Consider the following 21,712-nt stretch of genomic DNA (forward strand, 5'->3'; position numbering starts at 1 on the left):
GTGCAAAGAATAGTGACCCATCATTGGTGTCAGTGGAAAGAATAGTGACCCATCATTGGTGTCAGTGCAAAGAATAGTGTCCCATCATTGGTGTCAGTGGAAAGAATAGTGACCCATCATTGGTGTCAGTGCAAAGAATAGTGACCCATCATTGATGTCAGTGGAAAGAATAATGACCCATCATTGGTGTCAGTGGAAAGAATAGTGTCCCATCATCGGTGTCAGTGGAAAGAATAGTGTCCCATCATTGATGTCAGTGGGAGGAATAGTGACCCATCATTGGTGTCAGTGGAACGAATAGTGGCCCATCATTGGTGTCAGTGGAACGAATAGTGACCCATCATTGGTGTCAGTGGGAAGAATAGTGACCCATCATTGGTGTCAGTGCAAAGAATAGTGTCCCATCATTGGTGTCAGTGGAAAGAATAGTGACCCATCATTGGTGTCAGTGGGAAGAATAGTGTCCCATCATTGGTGTCAGTGGAAAAAATAGTGTCCCATCATTGGTGTCAGTGGAAAGAATAGTGACCCATCATTGGTGTCAGTGCAAAGAATAGTGACCCATCATTGGTGTCAGTGCAAAGAATAGTGTCCCATCATTGGTGTCAGTGGAAAGAATAGTGACCCATCATTGGTGTCAGTGCAAAGAATAGTGACCCATCATTGATGTCAGTGGAAAGAATAATGACCCATCATTGGTGTCAGTGGAAAGAATAGTGTCCCATCATCGGTGTCAGTGGAAAGAATAGTGTCCCATCATTGATGTCAGTGGGAGGAATAGTGACCCATCATTGGTGTCAGTGGAACGAATAGTGGCCCATCATTGGTGTCAGTGGAACGAATAGTGACCCATCATTGGTGTCAGTGGGAAGAATAGTGACCCATCATTGGTGTCAGTGCAAAGAATAGTGTCCCATCATTGGTGTCAGTGGAAAGAATAGTGACCCATCATTGGTGTCAGTGGGAAGAATAGTGTCCCATCATTGGTGTCAGTGGAAAAAATAGTGTCCCATCATTGGTGTCAGTGGAAAGAATAGTGACCCATCATTGGTGTCAGTGCAAAGAATAGTGACCCATCATTGGTGTCAGTGGGAAGAATAGTGTCCCATCATTGGTGTCAGTGGAAAGAATAGTGACCCATCATTGGTGACCTTTACCACACCGAAATAAACCTCAGAGTCAGATGGTGGTATTTGTGTTCTTGGCAGCCTGGCAGACCTTAGCTAAAGCCTGGAGATGTCCATCACAACATTTTCTGAGGTCAAATAGAGGCTTATGAGGACCATGGTACCCGAAACGCTGACCTCCGTATGGAACGTAATGATACTCATGCAAAATATTTGAGGGTCTAGAGCCCATGGCTGTACTACAATGATCACATGCGTCTAGACGTAGACCTTCTCGCATTGTAACTGAGAGCAGAGGTAGGCAACCTCGGCCCTCCAGGCCATTTTGGAACTACAAGTCCCATGAGACATTGCAAGACCCTGACAAGCACAGGCATGACTCCTAGAGGCAGAGGCATGATGGGATTTGTAGTTTCACCACAGCTGGAGGGCCATAATTGACTACACCTGAGCTTGAGGGACATTACTGCTGGCTGGATCTCACGGGATCCCCCAAACCCACCCTTCCCCGTTCCTAGTGCAACCCCTGGCCTCCCTTTTTATTGTCTGGTCCTTTTCCTCTTTGTTTCTACCTATTTTTCCTATTTTCTTTGCTCAACTACGTGTTTTTACCACTCCAACGAACTGGCATTTTTCGTGAAACTACCCTTGATAAGGTGACATTTACTGGTCTTGAAAATGAGAAATACCCATGAGACTGAACACCTTACTTGTCCTTAAACTTACACGGGCCAGATTCTCGTACAATTGCGCAAAACTGGGCGGGCGTAACGTATCTCATTTACGTTACGCCGCCGCAAGTTTTACAGGCAAGTGCTTTATTCTCAAAGAACTTGCCTGTAAAGTTGCGGCGGCGTAGCGTAAATGACCCGGCGCAAGCCCGCCTAATTCAAATTAGCCGGGTAGGGGGCGTGGAGCATTTAAATTAAGCGCGTTCCCGCGCTGAACGTACTGCGCATGCGCCGTCCGTAAAAAATATCCCAGGGTGCATTGCTCCAAATGACGTCGCAAGGACGTCATTGGTTTCGACGTGAACGTAAATGGCGTCCAGCCCCATTCACGGACGACTTACGCAAACGACGTAAATTTATAAATTTCGTCGCGGGAACGACGGCCGTACTTAACATTGGTTGCCCCTCATATAGCAGGGGCAACTTTACGCCGCGCAAACCTAACTTAAACGTCGTAACTTCACTGCGTCGACCGCGCGTCGATCCCGAGGAATCTTCTGATAAATCCCATACTATGACTTCAGATGTCCATCTAAGATCAATGGGTCCTTCAAATCCCGAGGAATCTTCTGATATATCCCATACTATGACATCAGATGTCCATCTAAGATCAATGGGTCCTTCAAATCCCGAGGAATCTTCTGATAAATCCCATACTATGACTTCAGATGTCCATCTAAGATCAATGAAACCTTCTAATCATGTGGAATCTTCTGATAAATCACAAACTATGACTTCATATGTCCATCTAAGATCAATTGATCCTTCTAATCCCGAGGAATCTTCTGATAAATCCCATACTATGACATCAGATGTCCATCTATCCCATACTATGACATCAGATGTCCATCTATCCCATACTATCACCTCAGATGTCCATCTATCCCATACTATGACCTCAGATGTCCATCTAAGATCAATGAAACCTTCTAATCCTGAGGAACCTTCTGATAAATCCTATACTAAGGGAATTCGCGTATCTAGCTAATTTGCATACTCGACGGGGAAAACGACGGAGACGACACCTAGCGGACAAAAAAAAATTGCAGTTAAGATCCGACGGCGTAAGAGTCTTAAGCCTGTCGGATCTAATGGATATCTATGCGTAACTGATTCTAAGAATCAGTCGCATAGATACGACGGCCCAGATTAGGACTTACGACGGCGTACATGGCGTTGCGCCGTCGTAAGCCCTTTGAGAATCTGGGCCACACCTCGTCATCATTCTTTGATAGGGTTAATGGGAGGTCTGCTTCTTCTCCGTACATTCATGTAACGGAAGAATGAACTACAAGGACGCAGGGAAAATATTAAAACGGAACGTAGGGTGCAGTTAAGAAAATCATCACAAGATGGCGATATCACTTACCGTGTTTCCCGCTCAGACAGGAAGTGATGTAGAGTAAGAACAGGAAGTGATGTCACACAAAGACAGGAAGTTATAAAGACAGGAAAACCCGGGGGAGAGAATGGAGAGCAAACATAGCTGGATGACGCAGAGCAGGTAATAAGATATTATATTATATTTACACCCAGTAACCCCGTCATGTCCGTCCTCTTCCTCCATAGTCACTGTGACGTCTTCTATTTACAATACTTACCGTATTTGCCGGCGTATAAAGCGACCCCCTTATTTTCCAGCTAAAAGGTTGGTTTTGGGATATACTCGCCGTATAAGACTACCCCCCTTCCGACTAGTGCCAATTACATGCCTTACCTCACTGTGCCCATTACATGCCTCACCTCACTGTGCCCATTACATGCCTTACCTCACTGTGCCCATTACATGCCTCACCTCACGGTGCCAATTACATTCCTCACCGTGCCCATTACATGCCTCACCTCACGGTGCCCATTACGTGCCTCACCTCACTGTGCCCATTACATGCCTCACCTCACTGTGCCCATTACGTGCCTCACCTCACTGTGCCCATTACATGCCTCACCTCACTGTGCCAATTACATGCCTCACCTCACTGTGCCCATTACATGCCTCACCTCACTATGCCCATTACATGCCTAACCGTGCCCATTACATGCCTCACCTCACTGTGCCAATTACATGCCTCACCTCACTGTGCCAATTACATGCCTCACTTCACTGTGCCCATTACATGGCTCACCTCACTGTGCCCATTACATGGCTCACCTCACTGTGCCCATTACATGCCTCACCTCACTGTGCCCATTACATGCCTCACCTCACTGTGCCCATTGCATGCCTTACCTCACTGTGCCCATTACATGCCTCACCTCACTGTGCCCATTACATGCCTCACCTCACTGTGCCCATTACATGCCTCACTTTGCTGATCTCCATACCTTATCCCTTGTCATGCAGAGTCAGACTGCAGGCGTCCATTGTTCAAAAGCCGCGCCTCCTCCTCTTCCTGTTCCGTGATAGGCGGAACACTCAGTTTCCCAGCAGAGCCTGTGTTCAGTGTTCCGCCTATCACGGATGTCCTCGGCCACGAACGAGACGACATCCGTGATAGGCGGAACGCTGAACACAGGCTCTGCTGGGAAACTGAGAGTTCCGCCTATCACGGAACAGGACAAGGAGGAGGCACAGCTTTTGAACAGAGGAGGCGCGGCTTTTGAGCAATGGACGCCCGCAGACTGACTCTGCATACAGGTATAATACCCGGCATATAAGACGACCCCCCGATTTTTGGGGGATATTTTTAAGCTTAAAAGGTCGTCTTATACGCCGGAAAATACGGTACTGCTACGCACATAATATAATGTATATTAGAGTTCTTTTGTAATGTGTGCTTAGTTATATCTTAATTATATTATTCTGATTTTATCTAATTCAGTGTCGGAGCTCGGAGAAAGTTCTGAATGCTGTACTGATATACACGACTCCTGAATGGAAGACGTAAAAGACAAACGTAACATATATTCAAAATTTGTGTTCCAACAGATGGACTCTTGGAAGTTAAATACGTCAGAGAGTTATCTTATTGTATCTCCAGATTGGACTGCAGAAGACAGTGACGTTGCCCAATATTCTCCAAAAGTAATACTTGAATTAAAAATGTATGGATCCTTCTAATCCTGAGGAATCCTCTGATAAACCCCATACTATGACTTCAGATGTTCATCTAAGATCAATGGGTCCTTCTAATCCTGAGGAACCATCTCATATATCCCATTCTATGACTTCAGATGTCCATCTATCCCATACTATGACATCAGATGTTCATCTAAGATCAATGGGTCCTTCTAATCCTGAGGAACCTTCTCATATATCCCATTCTATGACTTCAGATGTCCATCTAAGATCAATGGGTCCTTCTAATCCTGAGCAACCTTCTCATAAATCCCATACTATGAATTCAGATGTCCATCTAAGATCAATGGGTCCTTCTAATCCTGAGGAACCTTCTGATAAATCCCACACTATGACCTCAGATGTCCATCTAAGATCAATGGGTCCTTCTAATCCTGAGGAACCTTCTCATATATCCCATTCTATGACTTCAGATGTCCATCTATCCCATACTATGACATCAGATGTCCATCTAAGATCAATGGGTCCTTTGAAACTTGAGGAACCTTCTGATCAATCCCATACTATGACATCAGATGTCCATCTAAGATCAATGGGTCCTTTGAAACTTGAGGAACCTTCTGATCAACCCCATACTATGACATCAGATGTCCATCTAAGATCAATGAAACCTTCTAATCATGTGGAATCTTCTGATAAATCACAAACTATGACTTCATATGTCCATCTAAGATCAATTGATCCTTCTAATCCCGAGGAATCTTCTGATAAATCCCATACTATGACATCAGATGTCCATCTAAGATCAATGAAACCTTCTAATTCTGAGGAATCTTCTGATGAATCCCATAATATGACCTTGGATGTCCATCTAAGATCAATGAATCCTTCTAATCCTGAGGAACCTTCTGATAATTCTCATACTATGACCTCAGATGTCCATCTAAGATCAATGGGTCCTTCTAATCTCGAGGAATCTTCTGATAAATCACAAATTATGACCTCAGATGTCCATCTATCCCATACTATGACATCGGATGTCCATCTAAGATCAATGAAACCTTCTAATCCCGAGGAACCTTCTGATAAATCCTATACTATGACTTCAGATGTCCATCTAAGACCAATGGATCCTTCTAATCCTGAGGAACCTTCTGATAAATCCCATACTATGACCTCAGATGTCCATCTATCCCATACTATGACCTCAGATGTCCATCTAAGATCAATGAAACCTTCTAATCCCGAGGAACCTTCTGATAAATCCCGTACTATGACATCAAATGACCATCTATCCCCTACTATGACATCAGATGTCCATCTATCCCATACTATGACCTCAGATGTCCATCTATCCCACACTATGACATCGGATGTCCATCCATCCCATACTATGACTTCAGATATCTGCCCAAGTTCTCACAATGAACATGTTTTTTCATGTTCAGAGTGTGGAAAACATTTCGCTAAGAAGGCTTACCTGGTTAATCACCAGAGAATTCACATTAGCGATCGTCCATTCTCCTGTTCAGAGTGCGGGAGAAGTTTTGCTAAGAAAGTTTACCTCGATAATCACCAGAAAATTCACACGGGTGATTGTCCGTTTTCCTGTTCCGAGTGCGGGAAAAGTTTTGCTAGGAAGACTTACCTGGTTAGTCACCAGAAAATTCACACTGGTGATTTTCCCTTTTCCTGTTCGGAGTGTGGGAAGCGTTTTGCGAAGAAGATTTACCTGGTTAATCACCAGAGAACTCACTCTGGCGATTGTCCGTATTCCTGTTCAGAGTGTGGGAAAAGTTTTACACAGAAAGCCTTCCTTGTAACACACCAGAGGAGTCACACGGGCGAACGTCCTTTTTCTTGTTTAGAGTGCGGGAAAGGTTTTACACAGAAAATCTCCCTTCTTACACACCAGAGAAGTCACACAGGTGAGCGCCCTTTTTCCTGTTTAGAGTGCGGGAAATGTTTCGCACAGAAAATCACCCTCCTTGTGCACCAGAGGGGTCACACAGGCGAGCGCCCTTTTTCCTGTTCAGAGTGCGGAAAAGGCTTCATTGACAGAGGCAGCCTTGTTGTACACCAGAGAGTTCACACAGGCGAGCGCCCTTTTTCCTGTTCAGAGTGCGGGAAAGGCTTCATTGACAGAGGAAACCTTGTTCTACACCAGAAAATTCACACAGGGGAGCGGCCTCATTCCTGTTCAGAGTGCGGGAAGGGTTTCATTAAGAAAGGGGACCTTTTTAAACACCAGAGAATTCATACAGGCGAGCGTCCTCATTCCTGTTCAGAGTGCGGGAAAGGTTTCATTAAGAAAGGGGACCTTCTTAAACACCAGAGAATTCATACAGGCGAGCGTCCTTATTTATGTTCAGAGTGCGGACAATCTTTCGATAAAAAAGAAAAGCTTATTGCACACCAGAGAACTCACACAGGGGAGCAGCCTTTTTCGTGTGCAGAGTGCGGGAAATGTTTTACTAACAAAGTAAACCTTCTCGGGCACCAGAGAACTCACACGGGCGAGCGTCCCTATTCATGTTTAGAGTGCGGGAGATGTTTCACTAGCAAAGCATACATCGTTAAGCATCAGAAAACTCACACGGGCGAGCGTCCTCATTCGTGTTCAGAGTGCGGGAAGTGTTTCACCCTGAAAGTAGACCTTGTTAGGCATCAGAGAATTCACACGGGCGAGCGTCCCTTTTCCTGTTCAGAGTGCGGAAGAAGTTTTACCGACAAAAGAAACTTTCTTAGACACCAGAGAATTCACAAGGGCGAGCGTCCGTATTCATGCTCGGAGTGCGGGAAAACTTTCTTCGAGAAATACTCGCTTTTTAAACACCTGAAAGTACACGCCGCAAAGCCCCCTCAGTGTCTTCAGAGTGCGGGAGATGTTTTATAGACGTGTGCAATTCCTTTCTTTCCGACTGAGTTTTTTAACGAATTCCGACATACAGTGGAACCTCGAATTACGAGGATAATCCGTTCCAGGTGAATGCTCGTAATCCAAAGCACTCGCATATCAAAGCGAGTTCCCCCATTGAAGTCAATGGAAACGAAAATAATTCGCTCTGCATTGACTTCAATGGTGTGCAATACCGCATGTGGCCAGAGGCGAGGTGGGGGCGCCGGAGAGCGGTCTATCTGTCCGCCCGGCGTAACGTATCTCAGATACGTTACGCCGCCGTAATTTAGGGCGCAAGTTCTGTATTCAAATACAACTTGCGCCCTTAGTTACGGCGGCGTAACGTATCTGTGTCGGCGTAAGCCCGCCTAATTCAAATGTGGATGATGTAGGCGAGTTTTATGTATATTAACTGTGACCCCCGCGTATTTGACGTTTTTTACGTGAAAAAATCCCAGTGCGCATGCTCGAAATTACGCCGCAAATCGTCATTGCTTTCGACGTGAACGTAAATGACGTCCAGCCCTATTCGCCAACGACTTACGCAAACGACGTAAAATTTTCAAAACTCGACGCGGGAACGACGTCCATACTTAACATAGGATACGCCTCATATAGCAGGGGTAACTATACGCCAAAAAAAGCCAAACGTAAAAGACGTAAAAAAAAATTGCGCCGGCCGGACGTACGTTTCTGTATCGGCGTATCTAGCTCATTTGCATATTACTTGCGTAAATCTATGGAAGCGCCACCTAGTGGCCAGCGTAAATATGCAGCCTAAGATACGACGGTGTAAGACACTTAAGCCGGTCGGATCCTAGGGAAATCTATGCGTAACTGATTCTATGAATCAGGCGCATAGATACGACCGGCCAGACTCAGACATACGACGGCGATACGCCGTTGTATCTTCTCTCTGAATCTACCCCAGTATCTTTAAAAATACACAGCGCTCTTATTGAGAAACGCTCGTTAACCGCGTTACTCGCAATCCGAGGTTCCACTTGTATTCGTAAATTCGAAAAAATTCCGAATGTACTAATTTTCGAATTTCCGGATTTCTAATTTACAAAATTAGATTAGCGTCAGCCTACCAAGACATTGTGGACCTTGCTGTGTGCACTGGTGGGCAGTCATGTTGGAACAGGAAGGGGCCGTCCCCAAACTGTTCCCATAAAGTTGGGAGCGTGAAATAGTCCAAAATGTCTTGGTATGCTGATGCCTTAAGAGTTCCCTTCACTGGAACTAAGGGGCCAAGCCCAACCCCTGAGGGGCCAAGCCCAACCCCTAAAGGAACAAGCCCAACCCCTGAGGGGACAAGCCCAACCCCTGAAAAACAAACCCCACACCATAATCCCCCCTCTACCAAATGATTTGGACCAGTACACAAAGCAAGGTCCATAAAGACATGGATGAGCGAGTTTGGGGTGGAGGAACTTGACTTGGCCTGCACAGAGTCCTGACCTCAACCCGACAGAACACCTTTTGGGATGAATTAGAGCGCAGACTGCGAGCCAGGCCTTCTCGTCCAACATCAGTGCCTGACCTCACAAACGCGCTTCTGGAAAGAGTGGTCAAACATTCCCATAGACACCCTCCTGAACCTTGTGGAAGGCCTTCCCAGAAGAGTTGAAGCTGTTATAGCCGCAAAGGGCGGGGCCAACTCAATATTGAACCTCAAGGACCAAGACTGGGATGCCATTAACGTTCATGTGCGTGTAAAGGCAGGCGTCCCAATACTTTTGGTGTATATCTGAAAATTGATCAATCCCGATGTACTGATGTTTCTTGAGGGCTGAAAATGCCAGGACAGTACAAACTCCGCCCCCCCTAATGACCTCCTTTTTGGAAAGTAGACAGTCTGATATATATATATATATATATATATATTTTTTTTTTGATGTTGTCATTTTTTGCCACGATTTTTCGGAAAATGAAGAAATAAAAAAAGTCACTTTTTTTTTGATGTTGTCATTTTTTTTCCACAATTTTCAGAAAATTAAGAAATAAAAAAAGTCACAAAAATATATTCTTACGAGGCGGTCCCTTCTTGTATTTTATTGTATCGTAATTGTACTGTCTCCCTTCTATATTGTTAAGCGCTGCCTAACCTGTTGGCGTTATATAAATCTGTATAATAATAATAAATGTTTTTATTTTTTTTATTTTAATTTATACATTTTTTTATATAAAAAAAAATGTAATACATTTTTTTTTGCAATCTTTTTTTAACTCACTATGACCAGAGCAGTATATTGTACTAGAGAATAGAAAAAATGTAGTTGCGCTAAAATAAAAAACTATATACCGTATTTATCGGCGTATACCGCACACTTTTTTGCCCTTAAAATCAGGGCAAAATCGTCGGTGCGCGATATACGCCGATACCCACTTCCTGCGCCGTGTTTGAACCACTGCGCCGACATATACCGAGCTCAGTATACTCGGGCAGGCTCGGCTCCTCTCGCGGTCACCTCCTGTGCGTCCTGTATGTCCTTTACGCGAGAGGAGCCGAGTATACCCGAGTGTACTGCGCTCGGTATATGGCGGCGGAGTGGTTCAAACACAGCGCGGGAAGCGGGGATCGGCTGAAGAACAGAACGGGGAGGACACCACGATGGCCGCAGAAGAACGCCGGACCGGACAAGGCCGCCGATGGACGCCGGGCAAGACACCGACGAGGGGCATCCAAACTGTAAGTATTTATTTTTTTCCAGGAATTTTTCTTCTAGGTTGGGGGTGCGCGATAAACGCCGGGGCGCGTTATAGGAAGATAAATACGGTAAACTATAACAAATACGGTAAACTATAACAAGTGACAAAATTGTATGAAACAATAACAGCTGTGTGTGAATCATGTGTTCAGTGAAGTCCAAAGATAAAGCACAATTGAAATAAATTCTTCTGTAGTTCGTCCCCAGACGACGTCATTTGTGTGACGAAACGCGCGTCGGGAGAGGAGACGTGCTGACGTTTTGTGTCGTTTTTATTTAGTTTTTTATTTTAGCGCAACTACATTTTTTCTATTGTCTGTTTGGTGTGTATATCACTTTTTAGTTGCAGCTTCATATTAGTGTTTTACTTAGCACGGTAATTTCTTTTCTATATCAGTATATTGTACTACTGTGGGGAAGTGATCAGGATTTTATTTTTTTATTTTTATTTATTCATTTTTTTAATTATTTTTATAAAAAAATAAAAATACATTTTCTTTTCTTTTTACATATTGTTTTATAACACACTATGACCAGAGCAGTATATTGTTACCATAGTAACATTGTACTACTGTGGGGAAGTGATCAGGATTTATTTTTTTTACACATTATGATTGCTTATAGCAGTGAATTACATTCGTATAAACAAGCCTTTTTACCGAATAAAACGGAATCATTCAGTCTGTTTTGTTGAGATTAGACAAGGTTAATCACATGGTACAGGTGGGCTGTGATTGGCCCTGTCTGTACCATGTGATCAAAATTGACCAATCACAGCTAGCTACACAATGGATGGCATGAAAGGAAGCCAGCCATTTTGTTCAATCGTCATGTTGACCTGCTGTGATTCGTCATTGTGGTCACATGGTACGCGCAGCGATCCGGCACTCTGATCAGCCATCGCCTGTATCTTGTGACCGATCGCGTGGCCCCACGATTGGTGCTTCCTCACATGACATCGTAGGATGTCAAGGGCCGCTGATAGGGGGGGACCACCAGTCCTCCTGTAGGGGGTCCGGGCACACAGCGGTGCCCACCTTTACACAATGGATGGCATGAAAGGAAACCAGCCATTTTGTTCAGCCGTCATGTGGCCTGCTGTGATTCGTCATGGTGGTCACATGGTACGCGCAGCGAGCCGGTACTCTGATAAACCATCGCCTGTGTCCGGTTGACCGATCGTGTGACCCCGCGATTGGTGCTGTGGCCTGTTGTGATTCGTCATGGTGGTCACATGGTACGCGCAGCCAGTCGGTACTCTGATAAACCATCGCCGGTGACCGATTATGTGGCCCCGCGATTGGTGCTGTGGCCTGCTGTGATTCGTCATGGTGGTCACATGGTACGCGCAGCCTGCCGGTACTCTGATAAACCATCGCCTGTGTCCGGTGACCGATCGTGTGGCCCCCGCGATTGGTGCTTCTTCCCACAACGTCGTATGATGTCCAGGGCTGCTAATAGGGGGGGGGGGGGACCACCAGTCCTCCTGTAGGGGGCCCGGGCACACAGGATAAGGTGACCAGATTTTTAAAATGAAATCCGGGGACATCTTTTTTTTGTTTGTTTTACTAGTAATGGCGGCAATCAGCGACTCTCTGCCTGCCGCCGCCACCCGCCTCACTGCCTGTCAAGTCTTACTCTCCGGGCCCCCGGCTACTACTGGGTGCGGAGCGGAGGAAGGTCACCCAGCCAGGGAAGGCAAGGAGATAAACAGGCAGGCGGCTGGCCGGGACTTGAGCCAAGGCAGAAGAACGTGCAAGCGAAGCTGAATGGGCACCCGAAAATGAAGAAATATTTCCTCCGCTCTGACCAGCACATGATCATCAGAAAGGGTAACTTTGTTTACTATGCTTCAGTTTATGAATGGAGAGAAGCCTCTGTCTCCTGTACATTCATCTTTAGTGCAGCTGAGGCTACAGAGAAAGGAATTGAAGAAGTCTCAAATGTGAGATGTCTGTTTAGACCCCTGATATCTCACCAAGGCTCCCCTTGGTGAGATAAAAACTATATAAAAAAATATAAATGATAAATTGTAAAAAAATATATATTTTTAACAATTGTAATAAAAAATTGTTTAAAAAAATTATAAAATGGAATTAAAACAATTTGTAAAAAATACAATAAAAAATATTAAGGGCTAATTCACATGGGTTATACTTTATGTTTTTGCCAACTAATAATGATTTGAATGTATTTTTGGTAAAAAATATTGTTTTGATATATTCAGGTGGGGGGAGGCCCTGCCAGGTAGTCCCCCGTGATTTCTAACAGCAGCCCTGATGATGTCCATCGTCCGGCTGTCATTTGGAAGTGGTTACCAGTGCTGGGTTGGTTTCACACAGATGGTGCCTTAGAAATTGCCCAACATGTGGTGAAAACATCGGCAATTGATACAGCAAGTGGGCAATAAAGGTAGGTATCACGCTCAAGCCTCGTACACACGCTTGGTTTTCTCTGCAAGAACCAACAAGAAAACTGCTGGCAGAGCTTTCTTGCCGAGTAAACCGAGCGTGTGTACGAGGCTTTGAGGTTTGACCAGAATCTCGACGAGAAAAATAGAGATCCAGCTCTCTATTTTTTCGTCTGTAAATCTTGTCGGCCTGTTTCCCAACGAGAAACCCGAGCGTCTGTATACTTACCTGTCGCCGTGGAAACCCGCGCATGCCCGATATGACTTTGACGCCTGCGCGGTAGCTTCCTAGGCATAGGTAGGGTGCAGCAAGATGGCGGCGAAGGCATTGAATGTGATGAGCGCATGCTCGTCGTACGAGATGATGTCACCGCGTTCTTGCCTTTCAAGAGAATCGCGGTCCTTTTGAAATAAGTGTGTGTACACTCGGGCGGCAAGAGATTGTTGCCAAGAATCTCGTCAGGAAAAACAATGTTTTTTTCCTGATGAGATTCTGGCCCGCGTGTATGAGGCTTAAGAATAACGACAATACATCGGGCAACAAAGGATGAATTGTGACAAAACTTACACAATTGTATTACTTCACGGGCAAGAAATATGTTTACTAGTGTTGCTCACGAATATTCGCATTGCGAATATTCGGCTCGAATATGGCATATTCGAGTATTCGCGAATGTTTCGAATTTCGCGGTCAATATTCGCTATTCCGAATATTCGGATTTTTTCAATTTTATTTTTAGAACAGATCACATCCTAGAGATCTCCATCGACGTCTAAAAGCATTGCTGGTATGATTAGAGACCTTGGGCCGAGTAGCTGAAGCGATCATTTTATATTGCCGAATATTCGGCAATAGGAATATTGCGCGATTATTTTCTCCGCCCTTCTTTTGCATCAGAGCCAATCAGAGTTCTCCTACCACAGTTGTCGAAATTCCGCAATCATTTTCGCATTCGCATTTGCGAAAATTCGATAATATATCACGAATATTCGATTTCAGCATGATCCAATCAGAGATTTCCTACCGCACTTGTCGAAATTTCGCAATTATTTTCGCATTCGCAATAGCGAAATTTTGCAAAAATTTCATTTGGATGAAATATCACGAATATTCGATTTTAGCGAATATTTCTCGAATATTCGGCTATATATTCGTGATATATCGCGAAATCGAATATGGCGTATTCCGCTCAACACTAATGTTTACAAGCCGGTAACGGCTTGTAAACAAACAAAATGAAACAGGAAGTGACTAAATCTTGGTAGTTTCCCGTTTCTGACCTCACAGAGGGGGAGGAAGACCCTATCATTCTGTATACTGCACCTGATGCATCGGTACCCGGCTCCCTGGTGGGACGGGAGAGGTTGGTAAGGCGGCGGGAGGCTGTAAAAGTGACCGGGCGGCTGTGTAGCCACTTGGATCACATTTCCATTGTAGGAAATCTCTGGCTCTAAAAAGATATACCTCGATCTGCTGCCATGACCGAGATATCACCCTTGCCATCCGAGGACGAATGGGTACGCCCTAAGGACGAGAAGTGGTTAAAATGGTGGTCAGGTCTGGTGGTAGTACTAAGATAAAATATGTATCCGCATTAAAGTCCAATGAGATTTGACGATTCCAGTCACATACAGCTAAAATACAGATCCTTCTACTTGTAATAAAGCCTATTATGTTGTATTTCAATTTTCAGTTTGATTTTCTTTCCATAATTTTAAATTTTTTAAACATAATTTTATATTTATATATATATATAACCAGGTTACATCGATGATTACACACACAGAATAAACCTCACATTAAATGTAGACAATAAAACAAGGAAAAGAAAAACAACAATTTGATCGAGATTTAATATGTATGTATGTATGTGTATATATATATATATATATATATATATATATATATATATATATATATATATATATATATATTCATATTAAATCTCGATCAAATTGTTGTTTTTCTTTTCCTTGTTTTATTGTCTACATTTAATGTGAGGTTTATTCTGTGGGCCAGATTCACAAAGAGATACGACGGTGTATCTACAGATACACCATCGTATCTCTGACTTAGACAGGTCCTATCTATGCGCCTGATTCATAGAAGCAGTTACGCATAGATAGGGCGAAGATCTGACAGGTGTAACTGTGTTACACTGTCGGATCTTTTTTTTAAATTAAAAATGGCGCCAGGGGCGTTCCCGCTGATTTACACTGAATAATATGTAAATCAGCGAGATACGCAAATTCACGAACGTACACGGACCCGACGCTGTGTTCTTACGTCGTTTCCGTAGCGCGGTACCGTCGTATACTTACCCTTTCTAAAAGCAGGCGCAGCCAATGTTAAGTATGGCCGTCGTTCCCGCGTCGAATTTGATTTTTTTTACGTAGTTTCCGTAAGTCGTTCTCGAATACGGAACTACGTAGTTTAAGTACGCGTCGGAACTACGTAGTTTACGTACGCGTCGCAACCACTGACGTCCTAGCGACGTCAGTGGGAGCAATGCACGCCGGGAAATTTCGTGGACGGCGCCTGCGCATTTAAATCGGCGCGGGAACGCGCCTGATTTAAATATGACACTCCCCTAGCCGCGGAATTTGAATTCTGCTGGGGGATTTAGGATCCGCCATCGCAAGTTTGGAGGTAAGTGGTTTGTGAATTAGCCACTTGCCTCCTAAACTTACGGCAGCGGATCTTAATTCACGTAGATCGAGCGGATCTATAGATCCGCTGAGCTACGTGAATCTGGCCCCGTGTGTGTAATCATCGATGTAACCAGATATAAGAATGGACCACGAGGCCGAGGGCAAAACGGTGGAACGTAGACTGCAGTATTTATATTCAACACAAGGAGGTGATCTCACGTATTGCCAGTGGAACGCAACGACAGGAAGTGATGTCAGATACAGACAGGAAGTGATGAAAGAGTATAAAGAGGAAGATCCAGGTGAGAGGTGAGTCGGGAGGAAGTAGAGAGGAGACATTGCTGGAGTTGGCAGCAGAGGAGGTAATAAGATCTTATCTTCTATTTACACCCAGTAACACCCCTTTAGTATATACTGTATATTTAGAGTTTTATGGCAATATATGCTTAGATTAACTCTGCATATAGGGTAGGGTGACCAGACATCCCCGGTTTCAGGGGACAGTCCCCGGATTGAGGACACTGTCCCCGGACCAAGTATGTCCCCGTTTTTTTGTCCCCGCATTGCATTTGAACAGGGGCTGGGGCTATTTCAAAGACAGTCAGTGCAGAATAAAAAAAAAAAAATCTGAATTGCACACCTCCTAGCTTAGGGGGGGGTATTTTTTTCCATTATCTTTTCCCTCTTTCTGATGATCATGTGCTGGTTGGAGCGGAGGGAATATTTCTTTAGTTTCGGGTGCATGCCCATTCAGCTCTACTCGCATGTTCTTCTGCCTTGGCTCAAGTCTCGGCCAGCCACCTGCCTGCTTATCTCCTTGCCTTCCCTGGCGGAGTGATCTTCCTCCGAACCCCACCCAGTAGTAGCCGGGGGGCCTGGAGAGTAAGAGTTGACAGGCTGTGATGCGGGCCGCAAGGGCAGAGAGTTGCTGATTGCCGCCATTACTAGTAAAAAAAAATATGTCCCCGGATTTCATTTGAAATATCTGGTCACCTTAATATAGAACCATTTATCCAACTGTCCATCCAGAGCCTCTGGTTTATAGACCGGATCCATCCTAAATATAGAGCCATTTATCCAACTGTCCATCCAGAGCCTCTGGTTTATAGACCGGATCCATCCTAAATATATGTAGCACTTCCGCCGCACGAGCTGCTGGTTATATTTTGTGTGGCACGTTACCTCTATGTTCTCGCTGTCCAGGGTGAAAGGAGAGTCTGAAGAATTTCAATGTCCACACAATACACTTCTTTTCTTGGATTTATTTGGGAGAACTTTAGAAGAAAAGAAGGATGAAGGGTGGAAGGTAGGTAGGTAGCTTTATTCAACTGTCTATCCAGAGCCTCTGGTTTATAGACCAGATACATCCTAAATATAGAGCCATTTATCCAACTGTCCATCCAGAGCCTCTGGTTTATAGACCCCGGATACATCATAATTATAGAGCCATTTATCCATCTGTCTCTGGGGTTGTTGGCTCTCATCACTGTGACATAATGGACACCATGTCTTCTCTGGATCGGGATATGGGGAAGAAGTACAATTTCTAATCACGGCAGCTGAAGACATGAACATTCCTACAGTACAAAAAAGATTTCTGTGTCCCACCCCTCAACTCTTTTAGATTGGATAGGTGGGGGGGGCACAGTGGTTCCCTCCTCACAAAAAACTGTTGCATCTGCAGTTTAGAGACTTTTGATAGCCATAGAGGATTGTTATGCAAACATTCTTCATGTCAGCATAAATGTCAAGTGCAGATAATGACCAGTTATTCATTGACAGAGAGGAACGTCCTGTTCAGATCACACGACCAAATCAATAGGCATGGACAAAGACCAACGCCAAGTGACTGAGAGGATATTGGACCTCACCCTGGAGATCATCTACCTGCTGACCGGAGAGGTGAGGAGGATTCTGGGAGGTCACATGACATCACTCTTATCTTTATTAATAAAACACAGACCTGACCGGGGAGGCGAGGAGGATTCTGGGAGGTCACATGACATCACTATTATCTCTATTAATAATACACAGACCTGACCGGAGAGGTGAGGAGGATTCTGGGAGGTCACATGACATCACTCTTATCTCTATTAATAAAACACAGACCTGACCGGAGAGGTGAGGAGGATTCTGGGATTCTAACATGATATTCCTATTGGTTCTCCAATACAGAGATTTCCTCTTGTGAAGTCAGGTGATCATATGACCATCACAGTGCCTCCATGTGACTCCCTAAAACCTGAGAGACACAACATGGAGAAGATTCTAGAAGTCACCAAGAAGATGATGGAGCTGCTGACAGGAGAGGTGAGCGGTGCCGGGAATTCTGGGACATTATCCAGTAACAGACAAGGGATGTGTCTGGATGGTGACTGTATCATTGTGTGTGTCAGGTTCCTATAAGGTGTCAGGATGTCACTGTCTATTTCTCCATGGAGGAGTGGGAGTATTTAGAAGGACACAAGGATCTCTACAAGGACGTCATGATGGAGAATCAGCCGCCGCTCACATAAGAGCTCCCCCTTTACATCAGGTGCACCCACCAGAGTGCCCCTTTAAATCAGATGCCCCCATCAAAGTGCCTTCTTTACATCAGGTGTCCCCAACAGAGTGCCCCCTTAAAGTAGAGGTTCACCCAAAAAACTTTTTTTTAACCTTAGATTGAGGCTCGTTTTGTCAAGGGGAATCGGGTGTTTTTTTTACAATCGAAGCCGTACTTACCATTTTAGAGATGCATCTTCTCCGCCGCTTCCGGGTATGGGCTGTGGGACTGGGCGTTCCTATTTGATTGACAGGCTTCTGACGGTCGCATACATCGCGTCACAAGTAGCCGAACGTTGGTGTGCAGGCGCCGTATAGAGCCGCACCGACGTTCGGCTACTCGTGACGCGATGTACGCGACCGTCGGAAGCGGGTGAACTCCCGCTTTAACATAAAATGTGGCCATTGGGCGTGCCCCTGTAAATCTCTTTGGAGTACACACACCATACTTTAAGGACAGGCAGGGAGCAGGAGCCAGCAGAGGTTGCGAGCTGCAGAAGGGGGAAGCTGTGCCAAGACCCAACTGAAGGGAGCGCAGCTCACATGTGGCATTACACGGGCAGGCAGGAGTTGGCACTGGGAGAGATAGCAAGGTGGGGGACGGGGCGCACACGCAATGTCATTGGTTGTTGGGACGCCTGTTGTCCCAGCAACCAATAACTGCCGAGCGGCGGGGATCTGGCACGTTGAGCTAACGGTCTGGACAGGAGCGTCACTCAATCCGTGTTTGGACCGCGGTCCGCCATTTAAGGATGGCCACTCTAAGTCAACTGTGGATATAGGATTCTGTATATGGAGGTTTTCTATTGGTCAAACAAGTCTTTTCAATGTTTTTTCCAAGTCATTTATCCAACGTGAGGAGTGGGAGTATTTAGAAGGACACAAGGATCTCTACAAGGACGTTATGATGGAGAATCAGCCGCCCCTCACATCACCGGGTAAGAGGAGACTTTATTGTAAAGGAGAGAGCAGTACGGAGGCTCCACCTAGATCCCCCATCATCTGATAAACACATAGAAACAATGTATTCAGTCAGTGTGTGTGTTTCCTACAGATGGATCCAGTAATGGGAACCCACCAGAGAGATGTCCCCGTCCTCTGTATTCCCGGGATTCCACACAGGAAGGTCACACCATCCCCCACCATCATCAGGTAGAGTGGGCCCTAACCATGTAGACCTAACAATGTATTGCTAACTATGAGAGAACATATGTAATCTCTTGTTCCTCTTTGAGAATGTGTTCTGTCATCTTTAGAATGAAGAACGGAAAGACATCGAAGATGAGGATCTCGAGGAAGAAGAAGAAGAAGAAGAAGAAGACGACGAGAGGTTGGTGAGTGGAGATCGGCAGTCTATGGAGGAGAGAGGTTCCTGGGACTATACAGAGAATGATCAGGTAGACGGGACTGGCCAAAAAAATCTTAAAAATCCTTCTATGAGTGGACGTTTTTCTCTGTGATCTCTTGTTCGTGTTTCTAAATGTGTTCGGTCATCTTCGGGGTTTAGGCTGAAGAACGGAAAGACATCAAAGTTGAGGTTAAAGAGGAAGAAGAAGAGACGTTGGTGGATCAGCAGTCTATGGAGGAATCTTCTCTCTTTATAGACATAAGTAAGTATAAATGCAGAAGCCTTTCACATTTTTATTTTCTAGGAGTATTAAGTACAGTGGAACCTCGGATTGCGAGTAACGCGGGTTAACGAGCGTTTCGCAATACGAGCACTGTATTTTAAAAAAAATTCTAACTCGGTTTGTGAGTATTGTCTCGCAAAACGAGCAGGAATCAGGCCAAAGCGGTGTGCAGTACCACGTTTGGCCTGAGGTGGGGGGCGCCAGAGCCAAACGGCGCAGTTCTGTAAAACTTGGAAAGACACGGAAATACTCCGTTCCATCCGTTTCCGAGGCTCTCCAGCGCTCCCCCACCTCTGGCCACATGCGGTATTGCATCCCATTAAAGTCAATGCGGAACAAATTATTTTCGCTTCCATTGACTTCGATGGAGAGACTCGCTTTGATATGCGAGTGCTTTGGATTATGAGCATTCTCCTGGAACAGATTATGTTCGTAATCCGAGGTTCCACTGTATATGACTTCTGAATTTAAGACTAAAAAAAATGTTTAATTTTTATTTTCTTACAGATGGACGATTTCTTCTGAATACCTCGGAGGGAGATCCAAATTTATCACCAGATTTCAAGGCAGAAGATGATGACATCACACAATGTTCTCCAGGAGAAGATCCCATTATTCCAACTGCACATCACAGACCTTCCCATCTGGAGGGATCAATGGATCCTTCTAATCCTGAGGATCCTTCTGATAAATCCCATACTATGACATCAGATGACTATCTACCCCATACTATGACATCAGATGACTATCTACCCCATACTATGACATCAGATGACTATCTATCCCACACTATGACATCAGATGTCCATCTTTCCCATACTATGACCTCAAATGACCATCTTTTCCATACTTTGACATCAGATGTCCATCTAAGATCAATGAATCCTTCTAATCCTGAGGAACCTTCTGATCAATCCTATACTATGACCTCTTCATGTGGTGGAGATCACACAGGAGAGAGTTCCTCACCATCTTCGGAGAAATCTCACACTTATAACACAGCTCAACCTAAACAGCGTAGAATTCCCTTGGGTGATCGTCCTTTTTCATGTTCTGAGTGCGGGAAATGTTTCTTTCGGAAACAATACCTTATTCTACACCAGAAAATTCACACGGGGGAACGTCCTTTGACATGCTTGGAGTGCGGTAAATGTTTCACTAAGGAAGAACACCTTCTTACGCACCAGAGAATTCACACCAATGAGCACCCTTATCCATGTTTAGATTGCGGGAAGTCTTTCTTTAGAATAGGTGCGCTTCTTATTCACCAGAGAGTTCACACCGGCGAGCGGCCTTATTCGTGTTCGGAGTGCGGAAAATGTTTCACCAAGAAAGGACACCTTCTTGCACACCAGAGAATTCACACCGGCGTGCGTCCCTATTCGTGTTCAGAGTGCGAGAAATCTTTCACCGAGAAGGGACACCTTCTTCAGCACAAGACGTTTCACACTGGGGAGCGCCCTTTTCCGTGTTCACAATGCGATAAAAGTTTCAAGCAGAAAAGCGCGCTTTTCACGCACCAGAAAATTCACACGGGCCAGCGTCCTTTCTCCTGCTCGGAGTGCGGGAAGTGTTTTACCGAAAAAGGAAACCTTCTTCAACACCAAAGAATTCATACGGGCGAGCGCCCCTATTCGTGTTCGGATTGCGGGAAAAGTTTCAGGCAGCAGAACGCACTTCATACACACCAGAGAATTCACACGGGCGAGCGCCCTTTCGTATGTGCCGAGTGCGGGAAATGTTTCATTTACAAAGTGCGCCTTCAAAAACACCAGAAAATTCACACAGGTTAGAGTTATTTTTCCGGCTGCAAATGTTTCCTTTGCAATGAAGGCCTTATTAAACTCACACAGGTGAGCATGTTACTGTTGTTACCCTTCTTGCCCCAGACTCCGACACTTCCCTTTTTTAGACTTAAATGGTGCTCTATAGGGTTGTCCCGATACCACTTTTTTAGGACCGAGTACGAGTACCGATACTTTTTTTCA

At 44.9% G+C, this 21,712-nt stretch overlaps 3 protein-coding genes and 1 long non-coding RNA gene across 5 annotated transcripts in view; 3 read left to right on the plus strand and 1 right to left on the minus strand.

Annotated features, from left to right (window-relative positions):
* Window positions 1–7,891, plus strand: part of LOC120909981 (zinc finger protein 605-like) — a 37,712-nt gene extending 29,821 nt beyond the window's left edge. The window contains exons 1-2 of one of the 2 annotated variants that reach the window (XM_040321785.1): window positions 3,287–3,362; window positions 4,785–7,891. In XM_040321785.1, the coding sequence (XP_040177719.1) occupies window positions 4,903–7,770 (2,868 nt within the window). In that variant the 5' untranslated portion in view covers window positions 3,287–3,362; window positions 4,785–4,902 and the 3' untranslated portion in view covers window positions 7,771–7,891. Of the gene's footprint in view, window positions 1–3,286; window positions 3,363–4,784 lie in introns of those variants that run through there. The other variant, XM_040321786.1, reaches the window with a different exon arrangement.
* The window catches only part of LOC120909809 (zinc finger protein 418-like), a 46,947-nt gene extending 25,308 nt beyond the window's left edge, over window positions 1–21,639 (plus strand). The window contains exons 3-5 of the mRNA XM_040321539.1: window positions 19,350–19,490; window positions 19,601–19,703; window positions 20,232–21,639. Coding sequence (XP_040177473.1) covers window positions 19,350–19,490; window positions 19,601–19,703; window positions 20,232–21,517 — 1,530 coding nt within the window. The 3' untranslated portion in view covers window positions 21,518–21,639. The remainder of the gene's footprint in view (window positions 1–19,349; window positions 19,491–19,600; window positions 19,704–20,231) is intronic.
* Window positions 1–21,712, minus strand: part of LOC120910202 (gastrula zinc finger protein XlCGF26.1-like) — a 1,148,070-nt gene that overhangs the window by 800,254 nt on the left and 326,104 nt on the right. The window lies entirely within an intron of this gene.
* LOC120910247 lies at window positions 15,870–17,764 on the plus strand. The gene is made up of 3 exons (XR_005741451.1): window positions 15,870–15,911; window positions 17,332–17,451; window positions 17,725–17,764. It is a non-coding gene; the product is annotated as an uncharacterized LOC120910247 (long non-coding RNA).

Source organism: Rana temporaria, chromosome 8, assembly GCF_905171775.1.
Source record: "Rana temporaria chromosome 8, aRanTem1.1, whole genome shotgun sequence".
Classification (NCBI taxonomy): Eukaryota; Metazoa; Chordata; class Amphibia; order Anura; family Ranidae; genus Rana; species Rana temporaria.